Source organism: Vulpes lagopus, chromosome 6, assembly GCF_018345385.1.
Source record: "Vulpes lagopus strain Blue_001 chromosome 6, ASM1834538v1, whole genome shotgun sequence".
NCBI classification, from domain to species: Eukaryota; Metazoa; Chordata; class Mammalia; order Carnivora; family Canidae; genus Vulpes; species Vulpes lagopus.
This window is the reverse complement of record NC_054829.1, coordinates 100,032,695-100,052,970: the sequence shown is the minus strand read 5'-3', so window position 1 is coordinate 100,052,970 and position 20,276 is coordinate 100,032,695. Positions and strand designations below refer to the sequence as shown.

General features: G+C 35.7%; 1 protein-coding gene across 1 annotated transcript in view; it reads left to right on the top strand.

Annotated features, from left to right (window-relative positions):
* Positions 1-20,276, top strand: part of MANBA (mannosidase beta) — a 114,221-nt gene that overhangs the window by 48,498 nt on the left and 45,447 nt on the right. The window contains exon 8 of the mRNA XM_041759555.1: positions 19,612-19,763. Within this exon, the coding sequence (XP_041615489.1) occupies positions 19,612-19,763 (152 nt within the window). The remainder of the gene's footprint in view (positions 1-19,611; positions 19,764-20,276) is intronic.

The window sequence follows — 20,276 nt, the reverse complement described above, 5'->3', positions numbered from 1 at the left end:
CAGGTATGTTCTCATCTGCTGTTGATTCCCTTTAGTTTATTTTTATTTCAGTTATTGTATTCTTCAATTTTGTTTGTTCTTTCTTTTCTTTCTTTCTTTCTTTCTTTCTTTCTTTCTTTCTTTCTTCTTCTCTTTCTTTCTTCTTCTTCTTCTTTCTTTCTTTCTTTCTTTCTTTCTTTCTTTCTTTCTTTCTTTCTTTCTTTCTTTCTTTCTTTCTTTCTTTTTTTTTTTTTAATGTATCTCTTTGTTGAAATTCTCACTGAGTTCATCCACTTCCTCAGTCCAGGGCGTGATCCTGGAGACCTGGAACGGAGTCCCGAGTCAGGCTCCCTGCCTGGAGTCTGCTTCTCCCTCTGCCTGTGTCTCTGCCTTTCTCTCTGTGTCTCACATGAATAAACAAATAAAATCTTTTTTAAAAAAAAATAAGAAGAAGACGACGACTGTGGTGATGATCCAGGCACAAGATGATGATTGCTCAGTCTGTAGAATTGCTGAGGAAATAGATTTGAGAGAAATTTAGGAGTTAATACCATCAGACTTGTTGATGTAGATATGTAGAGAGAAGAATGAGTTAACATTGGTTCTTAAATTGCTGTTTGGGTCACTTAAAAGGCCACATTTCTGTTCTTTGAACTCAATTACTCAGACAGAAGAGCAGGTTTGAGGGACAGGATGGGGTGGAAATTATTTCTATGTTAGATGTGTTTTGTATGGAGTGATTAAGAGATACCTAATAATAAGGAATAATATTCAATGGGAATTTCATTATATAGGTCTGAAGCTTAGGTATTAGATCTGGATTAAAGATTAGATGATATAGAAGTCAACAGAATAAGTTAATTGTAGTCATGGGAGGGGATGAACTACTTCAAGGACTGCATAGAGAAGAGCTCTAGAACAAAACTCCAGGGAATCATAATAATGAAGCAGGAAGGGAGAAAAAATTTCCTATAGAGGATTAAAGAAGAAATGACCAAAGAAGTAGAGGCAAAACCAATTGAGTGGGGAGTCACAGAAGCCAGAGGAAGATAGTATGAGAAGCAAGAATGTTTTAAAGAGTGTTAAATCCTGCAAGGAACTCAAGTTAGAAAAGGAGTGAGAAAGATCCCTTAGGTTGGTAATAAGGAAATGACTGCTGGATCAGACCAGAATGGATGTCAGAGTGCAGTGGGTCAAGAAGTGACTGAAGGTGAGGAAGTAGAGACAGTGAGAATAGACGACTGTGAGAAATGATTCGTGGGAATCACATCTGAGCCAAGTGATAGTGATGGCCAATTGGGGTCAGAAAACTGGCTACATACCAGCACTGTGCAAATAAGTAAATATATTGAACTACTGAGATCCAGATTTTTCATGGTTGGAGGAAGGTGGAGAGAAAAGAGAAAACCAGAATGGATTGGAATTGGAGCTAATAGTGTGAACTCATGATTTTCAGCATATGTAGATAAAAATAGAAATATACAGATGTAAATGCATGTGTGTATATTTACACACACACATTTCTTTGCTCTTTCCAGGCCTTCCCAGAGGTCTTGAGAATAGTGGCACTCTAGTAACAATGAAGAGAACTAGTGTTCAGATCTTGGTTTTTAAATTATACTGTCTACTTAAAGGGATCAGGGCTCTTCAGGGAAGTGATGGAGGCTGGGACTGGAGCTTAGAATATCTTGCTGCACTAGAAAATAAGAAGGTACTCAAGAATGATTGGATAAGTTGGGGCACCTGGGTTGCTCAGTTGGCTAAGTGTTAGACTCTTGATTTCAGCTCAGGTAATGATCTTAGGATTGGAGATCAAGCCCTGTGTGGGGCTCTGCTCAGTGGGGAGTCTGCTTAAGATTCTCATTGTCTTTCTTACCCCACTCCCAGCTCACATGCACACACACTCTCTCTCTCCCTCAAATAAATGAATAGAATCTTAAAAAAAAAGAAAAAAGAATGATGGGATAAGTCAGAAGGATATTGGAACCAGTTTAATGTGCCAAATCTGAGAAAATTGAAGCATTAAAATAAAAGAGTGGTAGTAAAAGATTATAACCCATTTAACAAGTAAATGAGAGAAAGGAAAGTGATTCCTTAAAGAGGATAATCAACTAATAAATGTAGGAGGAATAATGGAGCTAGAATAATAATCATTTGGTAACTACTGTGGTTATAAGTAATTCAGGTAAGAAATATGAATAAATGCTGAAACTGAGGGTAAAAGTGGCATGAAAAATGAGATATTTACATAGCCTCAAAGCATCTCTCAGCAAACTATTTATAATTACAGTGGAGAAAAAAATGCAGTGAGGAAACTTAGCAGACACTATCTTGATTAAGTGATTAAGGTTATCACCACCAACATGACAAAGTGACATGGTGTCCACCCAACAAGCTGCAACAAGAATTTAGAATCACTTTTGTGATAGTCCTGCCAAAGCAGATAGCCTGGATCTAACCCAAAGGAAGCATCAGGCAACCTAAATGAGCTCTAGGAGCTAAAACCTTCAAATGTACTTCAATCTACTATAATCTTAAAAAATGTCAAGGAAGGACTGAGGAACTAATCCACATTGAAGAGACTAGAGAGATGTCACAGCTGGGTGCAGTGCTTGATCTTTTCTTTCTTTCTTTCTTTCTTGCTTGCTTGCTTTCTTTCTCTTTCTTCTTTCTTTCTTTCTTTTTTTTTTTTTTTCTGTAAACAATGTCACTGGGACAACTGACAAAACCTAAAGGGGTCTCTCTCTGGGTGAAGGGTATTCGAGAGTTCTTTGCACTATCTTTGCAATTGTTTTGTGACTTCAAATGTTGCAACATGAGAAAGAGCACTATTAAAGAGAATGAAGAGCAATGACAACAAAATCCTGATGGGAAGAGTCAGTAGCCAGGGCAAGAGTGAAAACAGTTCAAAATCTGAGAGGTGGTTGAGAGGGCTATCTCTGATAAGGTAGGGGAGGGAGGATGGCGTCACCACAGTAGTGAATGGATTCAGTGTTTTGTTGTCATAGGGGTTAAAGATAAAATAACATATGTAGAGGAGAAGATGGAGCATGAGGTTGGAAGTAATTTTGAAGATCTCTAGGACCACTTAAGGCATAGTTTCTTTCTATGGGAATTGCAGCCTCTTCTTTCAGCAGAGTCCAAAGAGGAAAAAGTGAACCTGAACAAGAAAGTTCAGGGAGTTCTGGTCAGGTAACTTTTTTCTCTCCTGGGAGTTGGATGTAATGTCTTGTTAAGAGGAGTGGAGGGCAAGTTAGAAATTTGAGAAAGTGAAGCCTTGAGATAAGCTAGTCTAGAGAAAAGGCTAAGGCAATATGATGGGATTCTGGGGCAGCATTGAGGGCCCACCTGAGGCTGAAAACTCTGAATCTCTTTATCTGAGAATTGCGATACCCTCACTTTGGATAAATTCTTGATTTCTGATTGTGACGTGTTAGGGTGGTTTGGTGGTGTTGTACAAGGTGTTTTGGTGTGCACTGTGGTTTGAAATTGGACCCTCTGCCTACCCTGCTTGTACTCATGCCAATGAAATCCCTTGTATTTGAGCAACACTTTAAAGTTGGAGGTGAGGGACACCTTGGTGGCTCAGTGGTTGAGCATCTGCCTTTGGCTCGGGTGATGATCCAGGGGTCCTGGGATCGAGTCCTGCATCGAGGAGCCCGCTGCTCCCTCTCCCTATGTCTCTGGCTCTCTCTGTGTGTCTCTCATGAACAAATAAATAAAATCTTAAAAAAAGAAATAAAGTTTGAGGTGAGGCTTGGATCCAAAACTAGATATCTTTCCCTGATATGATTTTTTAAAATGGTCTTGTTATTTCTAGAATGTTAAGAGGAATAGTAGTTCTATGTCATATAGGAGTCTTAAGGTACTATTTTAGTTAGCCTGTTAAAACCTTACTATAACATTTTAATCAGTTTGGTATTCTGCTCATAAGATGGCCATGAAGGTGATTAAAGAAAAAAGAGGATAAAGGAATAAGGTAATTTACCTTGGAGAGCTGAGGACGTGTTTGCTAATTCTTTAACTTGTTATTCTTGAAATTTTTTATTCATCTGTAATAGGACAGAGGTGGAGAAGGAAGTGAACTTAAAGTGGAGCATGTGAGACCAAGGTCACCCATGGGAGTGGCTGTGCGGTAGTCAAGGTTGTGCACACTAGAGTGGGCAACTGAGGAACACCTCAGCATTCATTTGCAGTGGGAACTTTGAAAAGTATTTATGTCCATTTGTCTATTAGACTGGGATGGTAGAGGTTGCATTAGATGATCTCTTGTGCCACCCCATGATTCTGTGATTGCCTAGAATGAAATACAAATTTGAGCTCTTTGCAAGTTTCAGGAATCAGTGTTTGCCTTTGAAATTTAGATTAAAAGTATAGATTAATTTCACACTTTGTAAGTGAAAGATAATACCTAATTCACCTTTGTTTCCAGGGTGGTTCTTACAGGAAAATAAGTATCTTGCCAGTCCTAAATTTCTTCATGGTTTCAGACTTGCCAGTGTTTCAGCAGGCAAGGAATTTGACAGCCAACTGCCATCATTATCTGTGTCTTTCTCCTATTTCTTTGGTGGGAATGTGCCAGATTGGGATTTCTTTTCTTCTTTTTTAATTGAAGTAGAGTTGACACGCGATGTTACATTAGTTTCAGGTGTACAATGTAGCGATTGGACAGCTCTGTATCATATGCTATCTATGCTCACACATGTAACTACCATCTGCCACCATATGATGCTATTACAATACCATTGACTCTATTCCCTATGCTGTATCTTTTTTCTACATGACTTACTCATTCTATAACTGGAATCCAGTATCTCCTACTTTCTTTCACCCATTTTGCCCAACCTCATACACCCTCCTGTCACTTTGTTCTCTGTATTTATGGGTCTGTTGCTGCTTTTGTTTGTTTTGTTTTTTAGATTGCACATGTAAGTGAAATCATATGGTCTTTGTCTTTCTCCGTCTGACTTATTTTACTTAATAACTTCTAGGTCCATTCATACTGTTAAATTGGAATTTCTTTTTATTTTCTATTTATTGTAAATTGTAACACACATGCAGAAAAATACACAGAACATACGTGTAATGCTTAATGAATTATTAGAAAAAGCACATTTATGTAATGCGTCATCCTAATCACGAAATAGAGCATTGCTTATCCCTCTGGAGGTCCCCCTACCCTTTGTGAGCCCTCCCCAATCACTGTGCCTTCCTCCTTCTCAAAGATCCACTATCCTGCCATCTAACACTGTAGTTTATTTTTGCCTGTCTTTAACCTTTATGGACATGGAACCACATAGTATGCATTCTTTTGTGTCTGACTAACTTGACTCAACATTGTATTTGTGACATTTAGATATGTTGTCAGATATAGCTGTAGTTTATTTATATTGCTGTGTACTATTTCAGTGTTTTATACATTCTGCTGTTAAAATTTAGGTACTTTCCAGTTTTGGCTATTCTGAGTAATGCTGCTATGAGCATTATTGATTCAAAGCACGTATGCTCCCAACAGCATTTCTGCCGGGACTGGAATCACAGGATCATAGGGCATGTGTAGGTCAGCTGTGACAGCATGCTAAACTGCCTTCCAAAGTGCTTGTATTTCACTTTTACTCCATATACTCACATGCTCCCCCGCACTAGGTATTGTGTCAGGACTTTTGTTCTTATCACTGGCCCCTCCTTATCTCACTGCTATTGCTCTTGTATTCTGGTGGTTCTATTATGATCTTAAAACATAATATAAAAGAAGATGTAACATTACATAAAATTGGTTTATGTAAAACTATTCCTATTTTAAAACATCTTATTGAAATCCATCGTGCTTCAGTTTTCTTTCGTGACTCTCTTCCATTGAGATTAGACATAACACATTTTAATTTTTTGTTTACTGAGTATGTCTCAAGACAGCAGCACAGTTGACTCAGACAAAAGACCTTAGGGAAGTTACAGATTTTAGATGCAGCCCATGCAGCAGAGATGTACTGGATCTAATAGGAGGGGAAAGGCTGACTACATTTCTTTCTGAACACAAAAAAAATCTTGATGATTGAAATTTTTTTTGTTGTTGAAAGAAATAACTCTGAGACACATCTGTAAGTATGAAGAGAAATAATATGATGAAAATATAGGAAATTTTAAAATAAATTAAGAAATAAAAGATAGGCATTGGGATATTATAAATTCTGTCCAACAAGTCATTTCAGGGACTCTAGAATGTAAGTCTGGTAGAGTCTGCTTTCTTTTAACAAAGGAAGTTTTGTGTAGAAGTGTAATGAGAGAGGCTACTTTGGGTAAATTGGAAAAAAAAAATCTTCCTAATCACTGTTTTGCCATTTTCTGCCCAGGTTTATTGAATATTTTTATCCTACTAATTGATTATACTGAATTCCTACCTAAGACGTGTTAAAGACGTAATAAATATTTTTTAAGGACTAATATAGTTTACCTTTCTGGAAAAATAGGAACTCAATTAGTTGATACTTCTCTTTAGCATAACTTATTTTATATGACTCTCCCATGTATTCCCTATGTAAGGCAAATCTTGCTAAAGGCAACAGAAGGTAGTTGCTTATATTTGACCCAACATCAGTATTCTCCAATTAAATTATTGTAGGGAAATAGAAGAAACAATGTAATAATATGTAGTCCACAATTAGAAATTGTATTGCACAGTTTCTAAGTCAGAGGAGGTAAAAAATTGCCCCTAGCTATCACAATTAGAAAAAATAATGGAGACTTAACTTCTTTTTTTTTTTTTTTCAAATTTTGCTTTGTTCTTTTTTTTAAAATTACCAGTTTCACCTTTGCAGTACCTATAGTGCAGAAAGAGAGCACAATACCAGTGAGATGTTTTTCTTTTTCTTTCTAAGTGCTACTCTTGGCTCTCTAAAGACCTTAGAAGTACATAGCCAAAAAATATGGAATTCAGAATAATCAAGGTGTATTTCTGACCACTCTGTACTTCTGATCAATACTGAGAGTTTATAGAGATTGTGAAGTGTGTCTCCCTCTGTGTGTCCTAGGTTCCCTAACATAACAAATGGAATAGCTTAGAACAAAAAGGATTTACTTTCTCATAGTCCTGGAGGCTCAAAGTCCAAAATCAAGGTGTTGGCAGGCCATGTTTCTTCTAAACATGGGCTGCCATGTTGTATCCTTCCTTGCCTCTTTTAACTTCTGGTGGTTGTGGGTAATCCTTGGCATTTCTTGGCTTGTAGGTAGGTTACTCTAATCTTTGCCTCTGTCATCATATGGCCTTCTCTCCATGTGTGTCTCTGAATTTCTTATAAGGATGCCAGCCATTGGATTAGGGCCCATCCTAATCCAGTATAACCTCATTTTAATAACTAATTATATCTGTAAAGACCCTATTTCCAAATAAGGTCACACTCTGAGTTTCTGAGTGACATAAATTTTGAGGAACGTTGTTCATCTCAGTAAATTTCCCTCTTGTCTTTCTTCCTGTCCAATTTTAATTAAACATTTCCAAAATGGTTATTGGTAGTGGCTTACCCAGACTGGGTCATGGGAGCAGTTAGCCCTGGGTACAGGCATTAAGTCGTTGCATTGTGTGTAGACTACAGGTTGGCCTGTATTTTACTATTAGATATCTGGCAATTCTATACAATGTCAGTGATTAAATACTCCTCCCTGCAAAATCTTTTCTTGGTCTAAGTTTTATCCATCTGTGGGATTATTCCTGAGTTTTAATAACATATGTAGGCTTCAATTTAGCACATTTTTATTAATTTCTTTAATAAAGGTTATATTCTACCTAGAAGTAAATTTGGAGAACTCTTGGTTATCTAGTTGTCCCCAGGATAAAGAAGACTCAGCTGCATATAGTCATTTTGTTTTTTTTGTTTTTTGTTTTTTTTTTTCATATAGTCATTTTGAAAGTAAGTTTATTATAGTTTAAAATAGTTTAAACTTGTTTTGTGCATAGTTTATATCCAAAGTCTCTATCTTATTACGTATTCTTGCATTTAAAAGTAGTTCGGAAACAATAACAGCAGAGTGATTATAAAAAAAAAAAAACAGAAACTCAGCATGAGCTACTTCAGTGTGAACTCTTGGAATTTTGATTTTTATGCTTAAAATTTTAAATAGAAATAATTAATAAGCTGAACTTCATTACAAGTAAAAATTTCAATGTAGGGGCACCTCGGTGCCTCAGTTGGGCGTCCAACTCTTGATTTTTGACTCAAGTCATGATTTCAGGGTTATGGTATTAGCCCCACTTTGGGCTTCACACTCCCCAAGAGTCTGCTTGGGATTTTGTCTCTCCCTCTCCCTAACCTTCCCCGCCCCACTCATATACATGCTCTCTCTCTCTCTCTCTCAAATAAATAAATAAGTCTTTTTAAAAAATTAAAAACTTCTGCTCTGCCAAAGACAATGTCAAGAGAATGAGAAAACATGTCGCAGATGGGAGAAAATGTTTGCAAAAGACATATCTTGTTAAACAAAATACATGAAGAACTCTTAAAACTCAGCAATAAGATGATAACCCAGTTAAAAAATGGGCCAAAGATCTTAATAGAAACTTGAAGAGATACAGATGGCAATTAGGCATATGAAAAAATATTCCATATTATATGCCATTAGGAAAAATGCAAATTGAAACAAGACGGCTCTATGCATCTGTTAGAATGGCCAAAACATGGGGCACCTGGGTGGCTCAGGTCATGATCCTGGGGTCCTGGGATGGAGCCGTAATCTGGCACCCTGTTCAAGGGGGAGTCTGCTTCGCCCTCTTCCTCAGACCCTCCCTGCTGCTAGTTATCTCACTCACTTGGCTCGTTCTCTATCAAATGAATAAATTTAAAAACCAAAAAAAAAAAAAAAAAAATTAGAGTGGCCAAAACCTGGAACAGTGACATTTCCAAATGCTGGTGAGGATGTGAAGCAACAGGAGCTCTTCATTGCTGATGGCAATGCAAAATGGTACAGTCAGTCACTTTGGAAGATAATCTGGTAGTTTCTTATGAAACTAAGCATACTCTTACCATATGATCCAGCAATCGATCTGCTCACTGTTTATCCAACGGACTGAAAATTTATGTCCACACAAAATCCATCTCTGTTTACAGCAGCTTTATTCCTAATTGCCAACACTTGGAAGCAAACAAATGTCCTTCTGTAAGTGGAATGATAAACCTGGTGGATCCAGACAATGGAGTATTAGTTAGTGCTGAAAAGAAATGAGCTATTAAGCTCTGAAAAGACTTGGAGGAAGCTTAAGTGATGATTACTAAGTGAAAGGAGCCAATCTGAAAGAGCTCCATATGGTATGAATCCAAGTATATGACATTCTGGAAAAGATGAAACTGGAAGCATTGAAAAGATCAGTGGTTGCTAGGGGCTGTAGGGAGGAGGTACAGAGGGATGAATAGGTGGTACATACTGGATTTAGAGGACAATGAAACTACTCTGTATGACACCATAATGATACATGTTATACATTTGTCCAAACCTATAGAATGTAACACACTATGAGTGAAGTATAATGTAAGTTGTGGTCTTTGGGTGATAATGATGTGTTAGTATAGGTTCATCAGTTGTAACCAATGTACCACCATAGTGGAGGATGCTAGTAATGAGGAAGGCCATGCACTGTGGGGCAAGGGGTATATGAGAAATTTCTGTATCTTCCCCTCAATTTTGCTGTGAATCTTAACTACTCTAAAAAAATTAAGTCTTAAAAAACCTAAATAGAGGATAGTGTGAACTGTGATGTATAATATGTAATATTTTATTTGGCAAGTACATATTTGAATTCATATGTGAAATATTTTACTAATTTTTATATCTTTAGAATTGAAATTCTTTACTTGTTAATTTTTTTCTTCCAAATTTTTATTTAAATTCTAGTTAGTTAACATATAATGTAATATAGGTTTCAGGAGTAGAATTTAGTGATTTATCACTTACGTATAACACTCAGTGTTCATCGTAACAAGTGCCCTCCTTAATACCTATCACCCATTTAGCCCTTCCCCACCCACCTCCCTCCATCAACCCTCAGTTTATTCCCTATCATTAAGTCTCTTTTTTTTTTCATTGAGTCTCTTATAGTTTACTTCCCTCTCTCTCTTTTTCCCTTACCATATGTTCATCTGTTTTGTTTTCTAAATTCCACATGTGAGTGAAATCATGGTATTTCTGTTTCTCTGACTTATTTCACTTAGCATATACACCCTAGTTCCATCCACACCATTGTAAATGGCAAGATTTAATTCTTTTTTTAAAAAATATTTATTTATTTATTTTAGAGAGAGCATGCAAGCAGGGGGAGGGGCAGAGGGAGAGGGAGAGAAACAGACTCCCCTTTGAGTGCAGAGCCTGATATAGGGCTCAAACCCACAACCCTGAGATCATGACCTGAGCTGCAGTTAAGAGTTGGATGCTCAACTGACTGAGCTACTCAGGTGCCCCAAGATTTCACTCTTTTTGATGGCTGATTTATATCCCACTGTGTGTGTGTGTGTGTGTGTGTGTGTGTGTGTGTGTGTATACACACCACATCTTCTTTGTCTATTCATCAGTCAATGGACATTTGGGCTCTTTCCATAATTTGGCTATTGTTGATAGTGCCACTATAAACATCAGGGTGCATGTACCCCTTTGAATCTGTATTTTTGTATCCTTTGGGTAAATACCTAGTAGTGTAATTGTTGGATTATACAGTAGTTCTATTTTTAGCTTTTTGAGGAAACTCCATACTGTTTTCTAGAATGGCTGTATTGTTTGCATTCCCACTAACAGTGTAAGAGGGTTCCTCTTTCTCCACATCCTGGAGAAACAGGTGTCTCCAACACCTGTTGTTTCCTGTGTTATTAATTTCAGCCATTCTGACAAGAGTGAAGTGGTATCTCATCCTGGTTTTGATTTGTATTTTCCTGATGATGAATGATGTTGAACATCTTCTTATGTATTTGTTAGCCACCTGAATGTCTTCTTCGGAAAAATGTCTACTCATGCCTTTTGCCCATTTCTTAACTGGACTGTTTTTTGGGTGTTGAGTTTGATAAGTTCCTTTCAGATTTTGGACAAAAACCCATTATCAGATATGTTCCATCAGTTGCCTTTTAGTGTTGTTGATTGTTTGCTTCATTGTGAGGAAGCTTTTTATCTTGATGAAGTCCCAGTAGTTCATTTTTGCTTTTGTTTCCCTTGCCTCTGGCAACATGTCTAATAAGAAGTTGCTATGGCTGAGGTTAAAGAGGTTGCTGCCTGTGTTCTCCTCTAGGATTCTGATGGATTCCTGTCTCACATGTAGGGCTTTCATCCATTTTGAGTCTATTTCTGTATATGATATGAGGAAGTGGTCCAGTTTCATTCTTCTGCATGTGGCTGTCCAATTTTCCCAACACCATTTGTTGAAAAGACTGTCTTTTTTCCATTACATATTCTTTCCTGCTTTGTTCTATGCTTCGTTGACCATATAGTTATGGGAATTTTTAATTGTTTTAAAACTAAAGAAAGAATGAAAGTGAATTGGCATCAGTGGTATGATTTAGTAGTTGCATATATTAAAAAAAACCCAAAATCTTTTTGATAGTACTTCAGATGCTTCATAGAGATCAAACGTGTAAGTTAATCAGATCTGTTTGTATAAAAGGTGGTAAGAGTTGATATATGGAAGTCATTCTTATATTTCTGGAAATAATGCAGCAGAGCTTACAGAGGATATCTTGAAACAACTGGATTGTTGTTTCATAAACCTCTTTTGTAGTCAGTGGATAGGAGAGTGCTGCATATATGACCAATATTCACATTGGTTTATACAGAAATCAAAGAGATTAATCTCAGATTTTATTTCTGTCTTTTGGAAGTCATTCTTTGAACCTTGTGGAATTTTTTTTTTGGAAACATTTCTTCATGTGTGATGTTTTCTGGAACTTTGGAAAATTTTTATTCATTCTTTTAAATCTCACCTCATTGTTGGAAAAAGCTACAGAAAGTCTTTCCTAGACAAGATGGAATGCTCATTATGAGGCAAAGACACAGTAAATTTTGAATGGTTAATCTACACTTTGAAGTACTGTGCGATCCAAAAGAATGTTGGATGCATGAGAATCAGCTCAGATTTTGTCTTCTGCTACTGCAGTTTTTCTCTTCTGAATTGTCTTTTTTTTTCCTGGTGTAGAATTTTAGTTGAGGTTAATCAGATACAAACATATTCGCAAATAGCCAGAATTTGCCTTGAACAATGTACAGTGAAATGCCAAGCTTTCAAACTTTTCTTTGACGATAAGTGCCCAGAAATTTTGGTGAAGGCTATTTACTGTACAACAACAAAATGTTAAGAAATGAACATTTACAAAGAAAAAAAGAATCAAATTCTGAAGAAGAGTGTCAGGAGGAACAACAAAAGATGCTGATCTTACATTGCCCAGAGAAATCAAAATAGCCGTGTTGAATACTCTAATCATTTTCACCAAGAACTGGATACTTGTTCTAACTCAATGAATCAAATAATGTCTGTGTTCACTATCATTTAGCCATTTTTTTCTGCTTTTGCTACTTTTAGAAAAAGTGGGAATTTTTCACCCCAGAGGCATTTGTAAACACTTTGAGTGAATCTCAAAGGAACAATGGCATGGATACTACTGCATTTTTTAGAATTCATTGAGAAGTGGGGTTTTTATGAATCTCTGTCAGACCTACCTTTATGTCTAATACTTTCCCAAAATATTTGTATAGTTTGGGCTTCATTTGAAAAAAAATTTCTTTTTCTTTTAAATTTTATTTCTTTATTCATGAGAGAGAGAGAGAGAGAGAGAGAGAGAGGCAGAGACACAGGCAGAAGGAGAAGCAGGCTCCATGCAGGGAGCCCCACGCGGAACTCGATCCCAGGACTCCAGGATCACGCCCTGGGCCGAAGGCAGGTGCTAAACTGCTGAGCTACCCGGGCTGCCCGAAAAAAACATTTCTAAATTAAAATTAATAAAAGGTGTTCTTCTATAAACTATGCAAGGATAGATTGACAAATCTGGCAATATTCTTTATAAAGCATATACATACAAGGAAGATCAATTTTGACAAAGTTCTTGATATTTTTAGAAGTTAAGGTTCAAAATAACAAGTATTATTCATTTCCATAGTGAACCAATCTATGGAAATGTTATTTACTTTTTCAAAAACATTAATATAATCAAATACATGAATCCATTAGTTTTCCTTTTTTCTACTCATATTTATTTTACTTAAAAGTGGTATGATATTATATATAACATTAAATAAAAGAAAGTGCTTTCTGGATAATCATTTCATTTCACTATTATTACTGAAAATAATTTTGTCATGTAAAAGAGTGTTAGAAAGCAATTCTGTCCATTCTGGATCTCTTGTGTACTTCTGGCTACAAAAATACCAGGTAACTATGCTGGTGTAAACTTGTATCTGTTAACTTCTGGTTATGCTGTCTGCATATTTCTAGGGCGCAACAAAGAGAGACTCTTCTGTGTCATCCTGCACAGGCCTGTGTCAGGAGAGTTCTTTGTGGAAACCCAGCACGTGTTTTCTCAGTGCTTCTGCATGTTAAAGTACTTTCAGAGCAGACAGAAATGTGTTTGGTTGTCTCTAAAAATACATAACATAGGTGAAATGATTTTAGGTATATTTTGGAAATCTATGAAAATTATTTGAAAAATATTTCAGGTACCATTTGTCAATTTCTGGAAATAAGGTTCTTTTTAAGAAGAAAATTACTAGTATCTAGTGATACTATGACAGCTTTTTTTTAAAAAAAATTTATATTTGTTTGAGAGAGAGAGAGAGCGAGAGCGTGCATGAGTGGGGCAAAAGGCAGAGGGAGAGGAAAAGAGGGAGAAGCGGACTCCCCACTGAGCACAGAACCTAACGAACTGGGGGCTCGATCTCAGGGCCCTGAGATCATAACCTGAGCTGAAACCAAGAGTCATATTTCAACCAACTGAGCCACCCAAGCACCTCAAGTATGACAGCTTTTTAATTATTTGATTACAAACAGCTGAGAAGGGATATGAAGTTTATGAATCTATGATTCATTACATCATCATCTGGTCTGCCAGAGGGAGAAATGTGAGAAGTACAGTATTATCAGACACATACCCCGTAAGCTCTTTAGTTAAGATATTCTTAGCTCTTGTCTAAGAAATGTGTTCACCTATTCTGTACTTTGAAAGTTAATCTTTCTATTTAAAAAATGAAATCATAAGGCTCATTTAAAAAATTTACCTAGTGAGTTGCTAATAGAATCTTCAACAATGGATAAATAAGTTTGGAAATTTAAAAAATTTTAAATTCAAATGGCTTGACTTACACATTTAGGTTCTTAGGTATTTATACCTTTTTTTCTATTTTTAGACAATTTATTTTGTTGGGCTGTTTAAAATAGTTTTGATCTTGTAATTCACTCTGGATGTAAATATGTGTTACTCAGGGTTCTTTTCAAAAAAACTCTTTCAAAGCCTATTATTTCCTCTAAGTAAAATACCTCTTGCAGAAGAAGGCTTTATGTTACTCATCAGGACTTCCAGAGGACATGGAGAATTACTGATACTAATCATAGACCCACCAGCCTTTAACCTGTCAAAGAATGCCCAGCGGAAAAGGTGGCTGGTAATTCCTGCTTCCCCTCTGAATACTGTCAGGTGCTTTAGGGTTTATTTTGACCTGAGTCATAAAATTGTGAGATGTTTATAAGAGTGAGAGATGGGGATAGCTATCTTTTCACAAGAAAATTTGAGCAGAAAAGAAAAAATCGGGGAAGATGAGTTTTATCATTAATATTATTTGTAGTATTAATCGGTATAAAGAAATAAATGAGTTCTATTTTATAGATTAGTGATTCTTGAGTTTTTTTTAGTCACAATGACTTTACATCCATAAAAATTATTGAGAACCCCAAAGTACCTTTGTTTACATGGGTAAGTTTAAAACTGGGGATTGAATATTTATTCATTTCAAATCACAGTATCAAATCCATGACATGTTAGTATATGAGTTATTTTATGAAAAATAAATATATTTACAAAACAGAAAATGTAGTGAGAATAGTGATATTGTTTACATGTTTACAAATCTGTTTAATGTGTTGCTTAATGGAAGGCAGCTGGATTCTCGTGTTTCTGCATTCTTTTTTGCAACACGTTGTTTTCATTGACATATACAAACAAAAAATGATCTTACATAGATATACAGTTGGAAAAGAAAGTACTTTAATAGCCTTTTCAAATAAATGAGACTATTCTATGTACCACACAAGAACTTAAGTAGTGGTAGTTTCTTAAAGTTAGTTGCAGTGTGGAATCTGAAGGCATTTTAATGAACTGTTTGTACTCTGTTACATTAAAATCTGTTGGTATTTCTTGCATCTTTAATGGATCTTTTAAATTATTTTTTTTTTATTGAGACATAGTTGACAATGTGACATTAGTTTCAGGTGTACAGCAGAGTGACTTGAAAACTCTGTACCTTATGCTCTGCTCACCACAAGCGCAGCTACCATCTGTCACCATAAAATGTTATAATACCACTGACTATATTCTCTGTGTTATACCTTTTATTACTATGACTTATTCATTCCTAATGGAACTTTTATCTGTATGTGATATCATAATATAATGCAATGATTATTTGAAAAATATTAGAGTTTTGAGAGTTTCAAATGTTTCCAAACATTGAAACATTCCATTATATAATACCACATTAACATTTGTTAATATCACCCGGATGTTATCTGAAAAGTCTTTTAAGTATTGGGAAACACTCAAGCTCATGGTAGCGGATACAAGTTTTCCTAAATCCTAATTTTTGCCTGTAAATTTGAGTTTTATCTTTGTCCACAATACTTTTGCTTATGTTCCTTGAAGTGACAAGGCTCACTTCATTTATTTTCAGAAAATATCTGCCGATAGCCATGTCTGAATAACAATAGTTTGTTCAAGTTAAAATGAAGTTTCATGAACCAGATGACTAATTCAATTTACAACTCAAGCAATGGCCCAGATGCTTTTCCTCAAGAAATCCATTGTGTGGCACTTTATCCAAATTTCCTATTCCATTATTTCATCACACTATTTTTTTTAAAAGATTTTATTTATTTATTCATGAAAGACACAGAGGAGGGGCCGAGACATAGAGAGAGAAGCAGGCTCCCTGTAGTGGAACTTGATCCAGGACCCCAGGACCCCAGGATCACTACCTGAGCAGAAGGTCAATGTTATCAGTTCAGCCACTGAGCCACCCAGGTGCCCCATCACACAGACTATTATAATGATGTGTACTCAAGGTTGGGATTTAATAGGATTAATAGTTTTTGCTGCTTTATCACAACATTCTTAAGTGAAACTGACTTTTTTTTTCCTTCTGATGCCTGAAGGTGAAGGGTACAGTGACAATTAGCACAGTTTGGATCTACTGCCTTGATTTTTGCTGAGGCACCAGCAGTGTTACCCACCACTGCTTTTGTAACATCAAGGCAAATGTTAACACAGTTGTTGCTAACTTTGAGATTCAAAGAAACTATTCAATACTTTGAATATTTCAGCATTTCTTGTACTGTGTTGCCAAAGATTCACATAAATGAGAACTTTGATGATTCATTGTGCTGATTAACAGATAAATATCAGCAAACAGTAAGTCCATCATTCTGGAGATTCATGCATTTGTAAGGCAAAGTTTGACACTCAGATGGGATATCAGCTTAGTATCCTGTTGCTGCTAAATCTTTAATTGGATGACTTACTATATCATTGCAAAGTGACAATGCTGTGATTTCATTTTCTGACTTTTTATCCAGTAGGCATTCAGCAATGTCAACTGTAAAACTCTCTTCAGCTAATATGTGTGCTTCTCCAGCTGTGTAATATGATAACCAATTCTGTAAGATGCTCCAGTGACTTTTTCATTCCTAGTTTGAAAACATTATAATACAATATAAAATAATATGCTACAGCATAATAAACAATGTTTGCCTTTTAAAGAGCTTATCTTGTCTAAGTTTAAAATATTCAGTTCTTTTTTCTTCATACTTAGAATGTTTGGTCTCAAAATGATACTGCAACTTAACTGGCACCATAAATATTGTTTTTTAAAATGTTATATTGCATTAGACACAATAAGATAAATTTTTTAAAGATTTTATTTATTCATGAGAGACACAGAGCGAGAGAGAGAGAGAGAGAGAGAGGCAGAGACACAGGCAGAGGGAGAAGCAGGCTCCACGCAGGGACGTGGTACTCCATCCCGGGTCTCCAGGATCACAACCTGGGCCGAAGGTGGCACTAAACCACTGAGCCACCCGGGCTGTCCACAATAAGGTAAATTATTAACAATTATAAAGTTGAGGGAAATACAGATTTCCTCATAATTTCTTTTTTAAAAATATGTATATATTTTAAATATAATTTCATTTTTTATTTGTAATTTTACCCAGTTTCTTTGGAGTAGGTTCTTCCTTTCCATGAGTCAGAAAACTAATGTTGGGCACCTGGGTAGCTCAGTTGGTTAAGCATTCAATTCTTGATATCAGCTCAGATCTTGATCTCAGGGTTGTGAGTTCAAGCCCCACACTGGGGTCCACATTGGGTATGAAGCCTGCTTAAAAAAAAAAAAAAAAGAAGAAAGAAAGAAAAAAAAGAAAACTCTGATATTTCATTTTTTTCCTAGCATTTTTTAGATGGAGACAGTATAGTTCTAGGTTGAGAATGTTAGTCTTCTAGTTGCGGGTTCCCCCTGAAGAAAAAGTATATTGTAAATAATTTTTTAGAATAAAATAACATACTGAACTTAAATGAGTTTCAATTAAAATTTGTTTTCATTTGAAAACTTAAAAATATCACTGTGAAACAAATTAACAAAAGGTACCCAGTCCTTTTGTCTTTCTGTGTAGATTGCAAGGGAAACTTTGAGATTCAAAAGGAGAATTTATTGCATGATAATGAAGTTACCAAGATTATAGCAGGAATAATCAAACACTACTATTAAGAACACAATAGAAGCTAAGAACAAAGTGAATTAATCTCTGAAAACACACCTCTTCATATACTTAACCTCTACTGTAGAAGTAGAGCACACCAGAATATGCAAGTATGCATTCCATTGGCCAACAAAGTGATGATGTCATCACACATCATGTAGCTTCTGGAAAATTCCACCATATATTTAAAATAGTGTGAGAGTGAAAAAGGCAAATGATGTTTTAGCTTTACAATGAAAATGGATTTGAACACAAGGACTCCCCTGCAGGATTTCAGGGTTCCCTTGTAGCCCCCAGCCATACTTAAAGAACTGCTGCTCTAGATATTTGAATTTACCCATCAAGGTGTTTTAAAAGTTATCTGTGAAAATCATTGAGCATTTTTTACCTTTTGCAACCCTACAGCAGGTATGGTAATTCCACGTCAAGATCCTCCTCAACCAAGCTTTATTCTGTGTCTTCTCATAAAGTTAACTCATACCTTTTTGTCATGTCATAGTAATAAGGGCAAGGGTAAGAAAGTACAAGAATGGTGGACACTTTTAGTTCATAAAATAAGTTGATTAATTCATTTATTTACTTTAATTAGGGAAGAAATGCATAGTCTTGATTCAAGGCCAGGCTTTGTTGGTATAGAACTATGTTCTTCATTCCTTGATCCAGTTTATAGCTGGAAGGAATGAAGATTTGGATAAGAACATAAATCTCTATTTAGAGTCTTGCTTCTCCTGCTTAACTGTGGGAAATCCTGGTTAGAGTGTCACAGGGACCAAAGTCTCAGCATTTTCTCACACAGCAGTTATAATATTGGAGTGTGTGCTCCAATTCCATCTTCCAGTTGAAACACCACTTACATTTTTAGAACTCTCTCAAACATTGAATTTAATGTGATGATTAGCTGGGATTAAATTGTTGCCCATTAAGCAAAATGATTTTATACTAATATGCTATTAATATTGGAAAGTTGTTAAATTGTGAAATACCTTGTGCTGTTTGTCTTTGATTCTAAGATGCACTTTTTAGCACATTTTAACAACATTGAAATGAGAGTGTGTTTTCCTATCCAAGATTCATCAGTTTAACTGGTGGGATTTCTCCCGTTTTTGTGAAATAGTATAAGTTTTTGTTCAAATATATTTCTTTTGTTTAAAAGAGATTTATTTATTTATTGGAGAGAGAGAGTGATCTCCCTCTGCCCCTCCTCTGTGTGTGTGGGGAGGGGCAGAGGGAGAGGGAGAGAGAATCCCAAGCAGATGCCACACTGACCCTGACATGGGGCTCAGATCATGACCTGAGATGAAACCAAGAGTCGGATGCTTAATCAATTGAGCCACCCAGGCACCTCTCAAATATATTTCTTATGATGAAATTACAAATGCCTGTTTCATGAGGAAGACTCGAATATATTTCCTCTTTAATAGTTTCTGTATTTTATATCTACTAAAAGATACAATCTGGCATTAATTTATTATATATATATATATATTTTCTGAAATGTGTACTTCCATATTAAGTGCCTCATAGCAAATTTGAAATTAACATTAAATTATGTTCATATTATGTAAATTGTTTAAAAGTTTGTTTTCCTTTTTAAAAAAAAGATCTCTTTGGCTTATGTTTTAAATTTGATGTTCAGTATTTAATTTTGTTCATAATAGGTTTATTTTAGGACGGTGGAACTTATAGAAGAGCCCATTGAAGGTTCTCAAGGTCTGAGTTTCTACTTCAAAATTAATGGATTGCCCATATTTCTGAAAGGCTCGAACTGGATCCCAGCAGATTCATTCCAGGATCGAGTAACCTCTGACTTGTAAGTTATTTTCTGTTTCTTGTTTTTCTTTTATTAACAGTCCCACAAAGCTAAAGAGTTACTCATTTTTACTTTCTTTGTTTCCAGTGGAAGGAATGGAGACAGAATTCTAGGGTGATGGAAACTTTAGAATGGAAAGGATTTTTAAATCATGTATTCTATTCTTATGAGCTATAGATAGTCTTAACAGCTAAAAGACTTGAGACTGCTGAAACCATCCAGTTTTTAAAAAACTACTATATATTTCCTGAGGAAGAACAAGAAAATCATTAATGCACACTTTGGATAGTTAGTCCCTGAAGAAAATGATTAATTTTTTTTCAATTTTTCAAGGAATACCTTAAATATTTCTGTGCATTTTTTTAAAAATATGGAAATCCATATTTCCTTCTTCATTCTAAGCTATTTGTATATTCTTTTACTTTTATCTTAGTAAAAGGAACTAAAAAAGCTTTGCAATTTTAAATCAAGAAGAAAATTTAAAGTGCTTATCTAAAGCTTTGAGAATAGCAC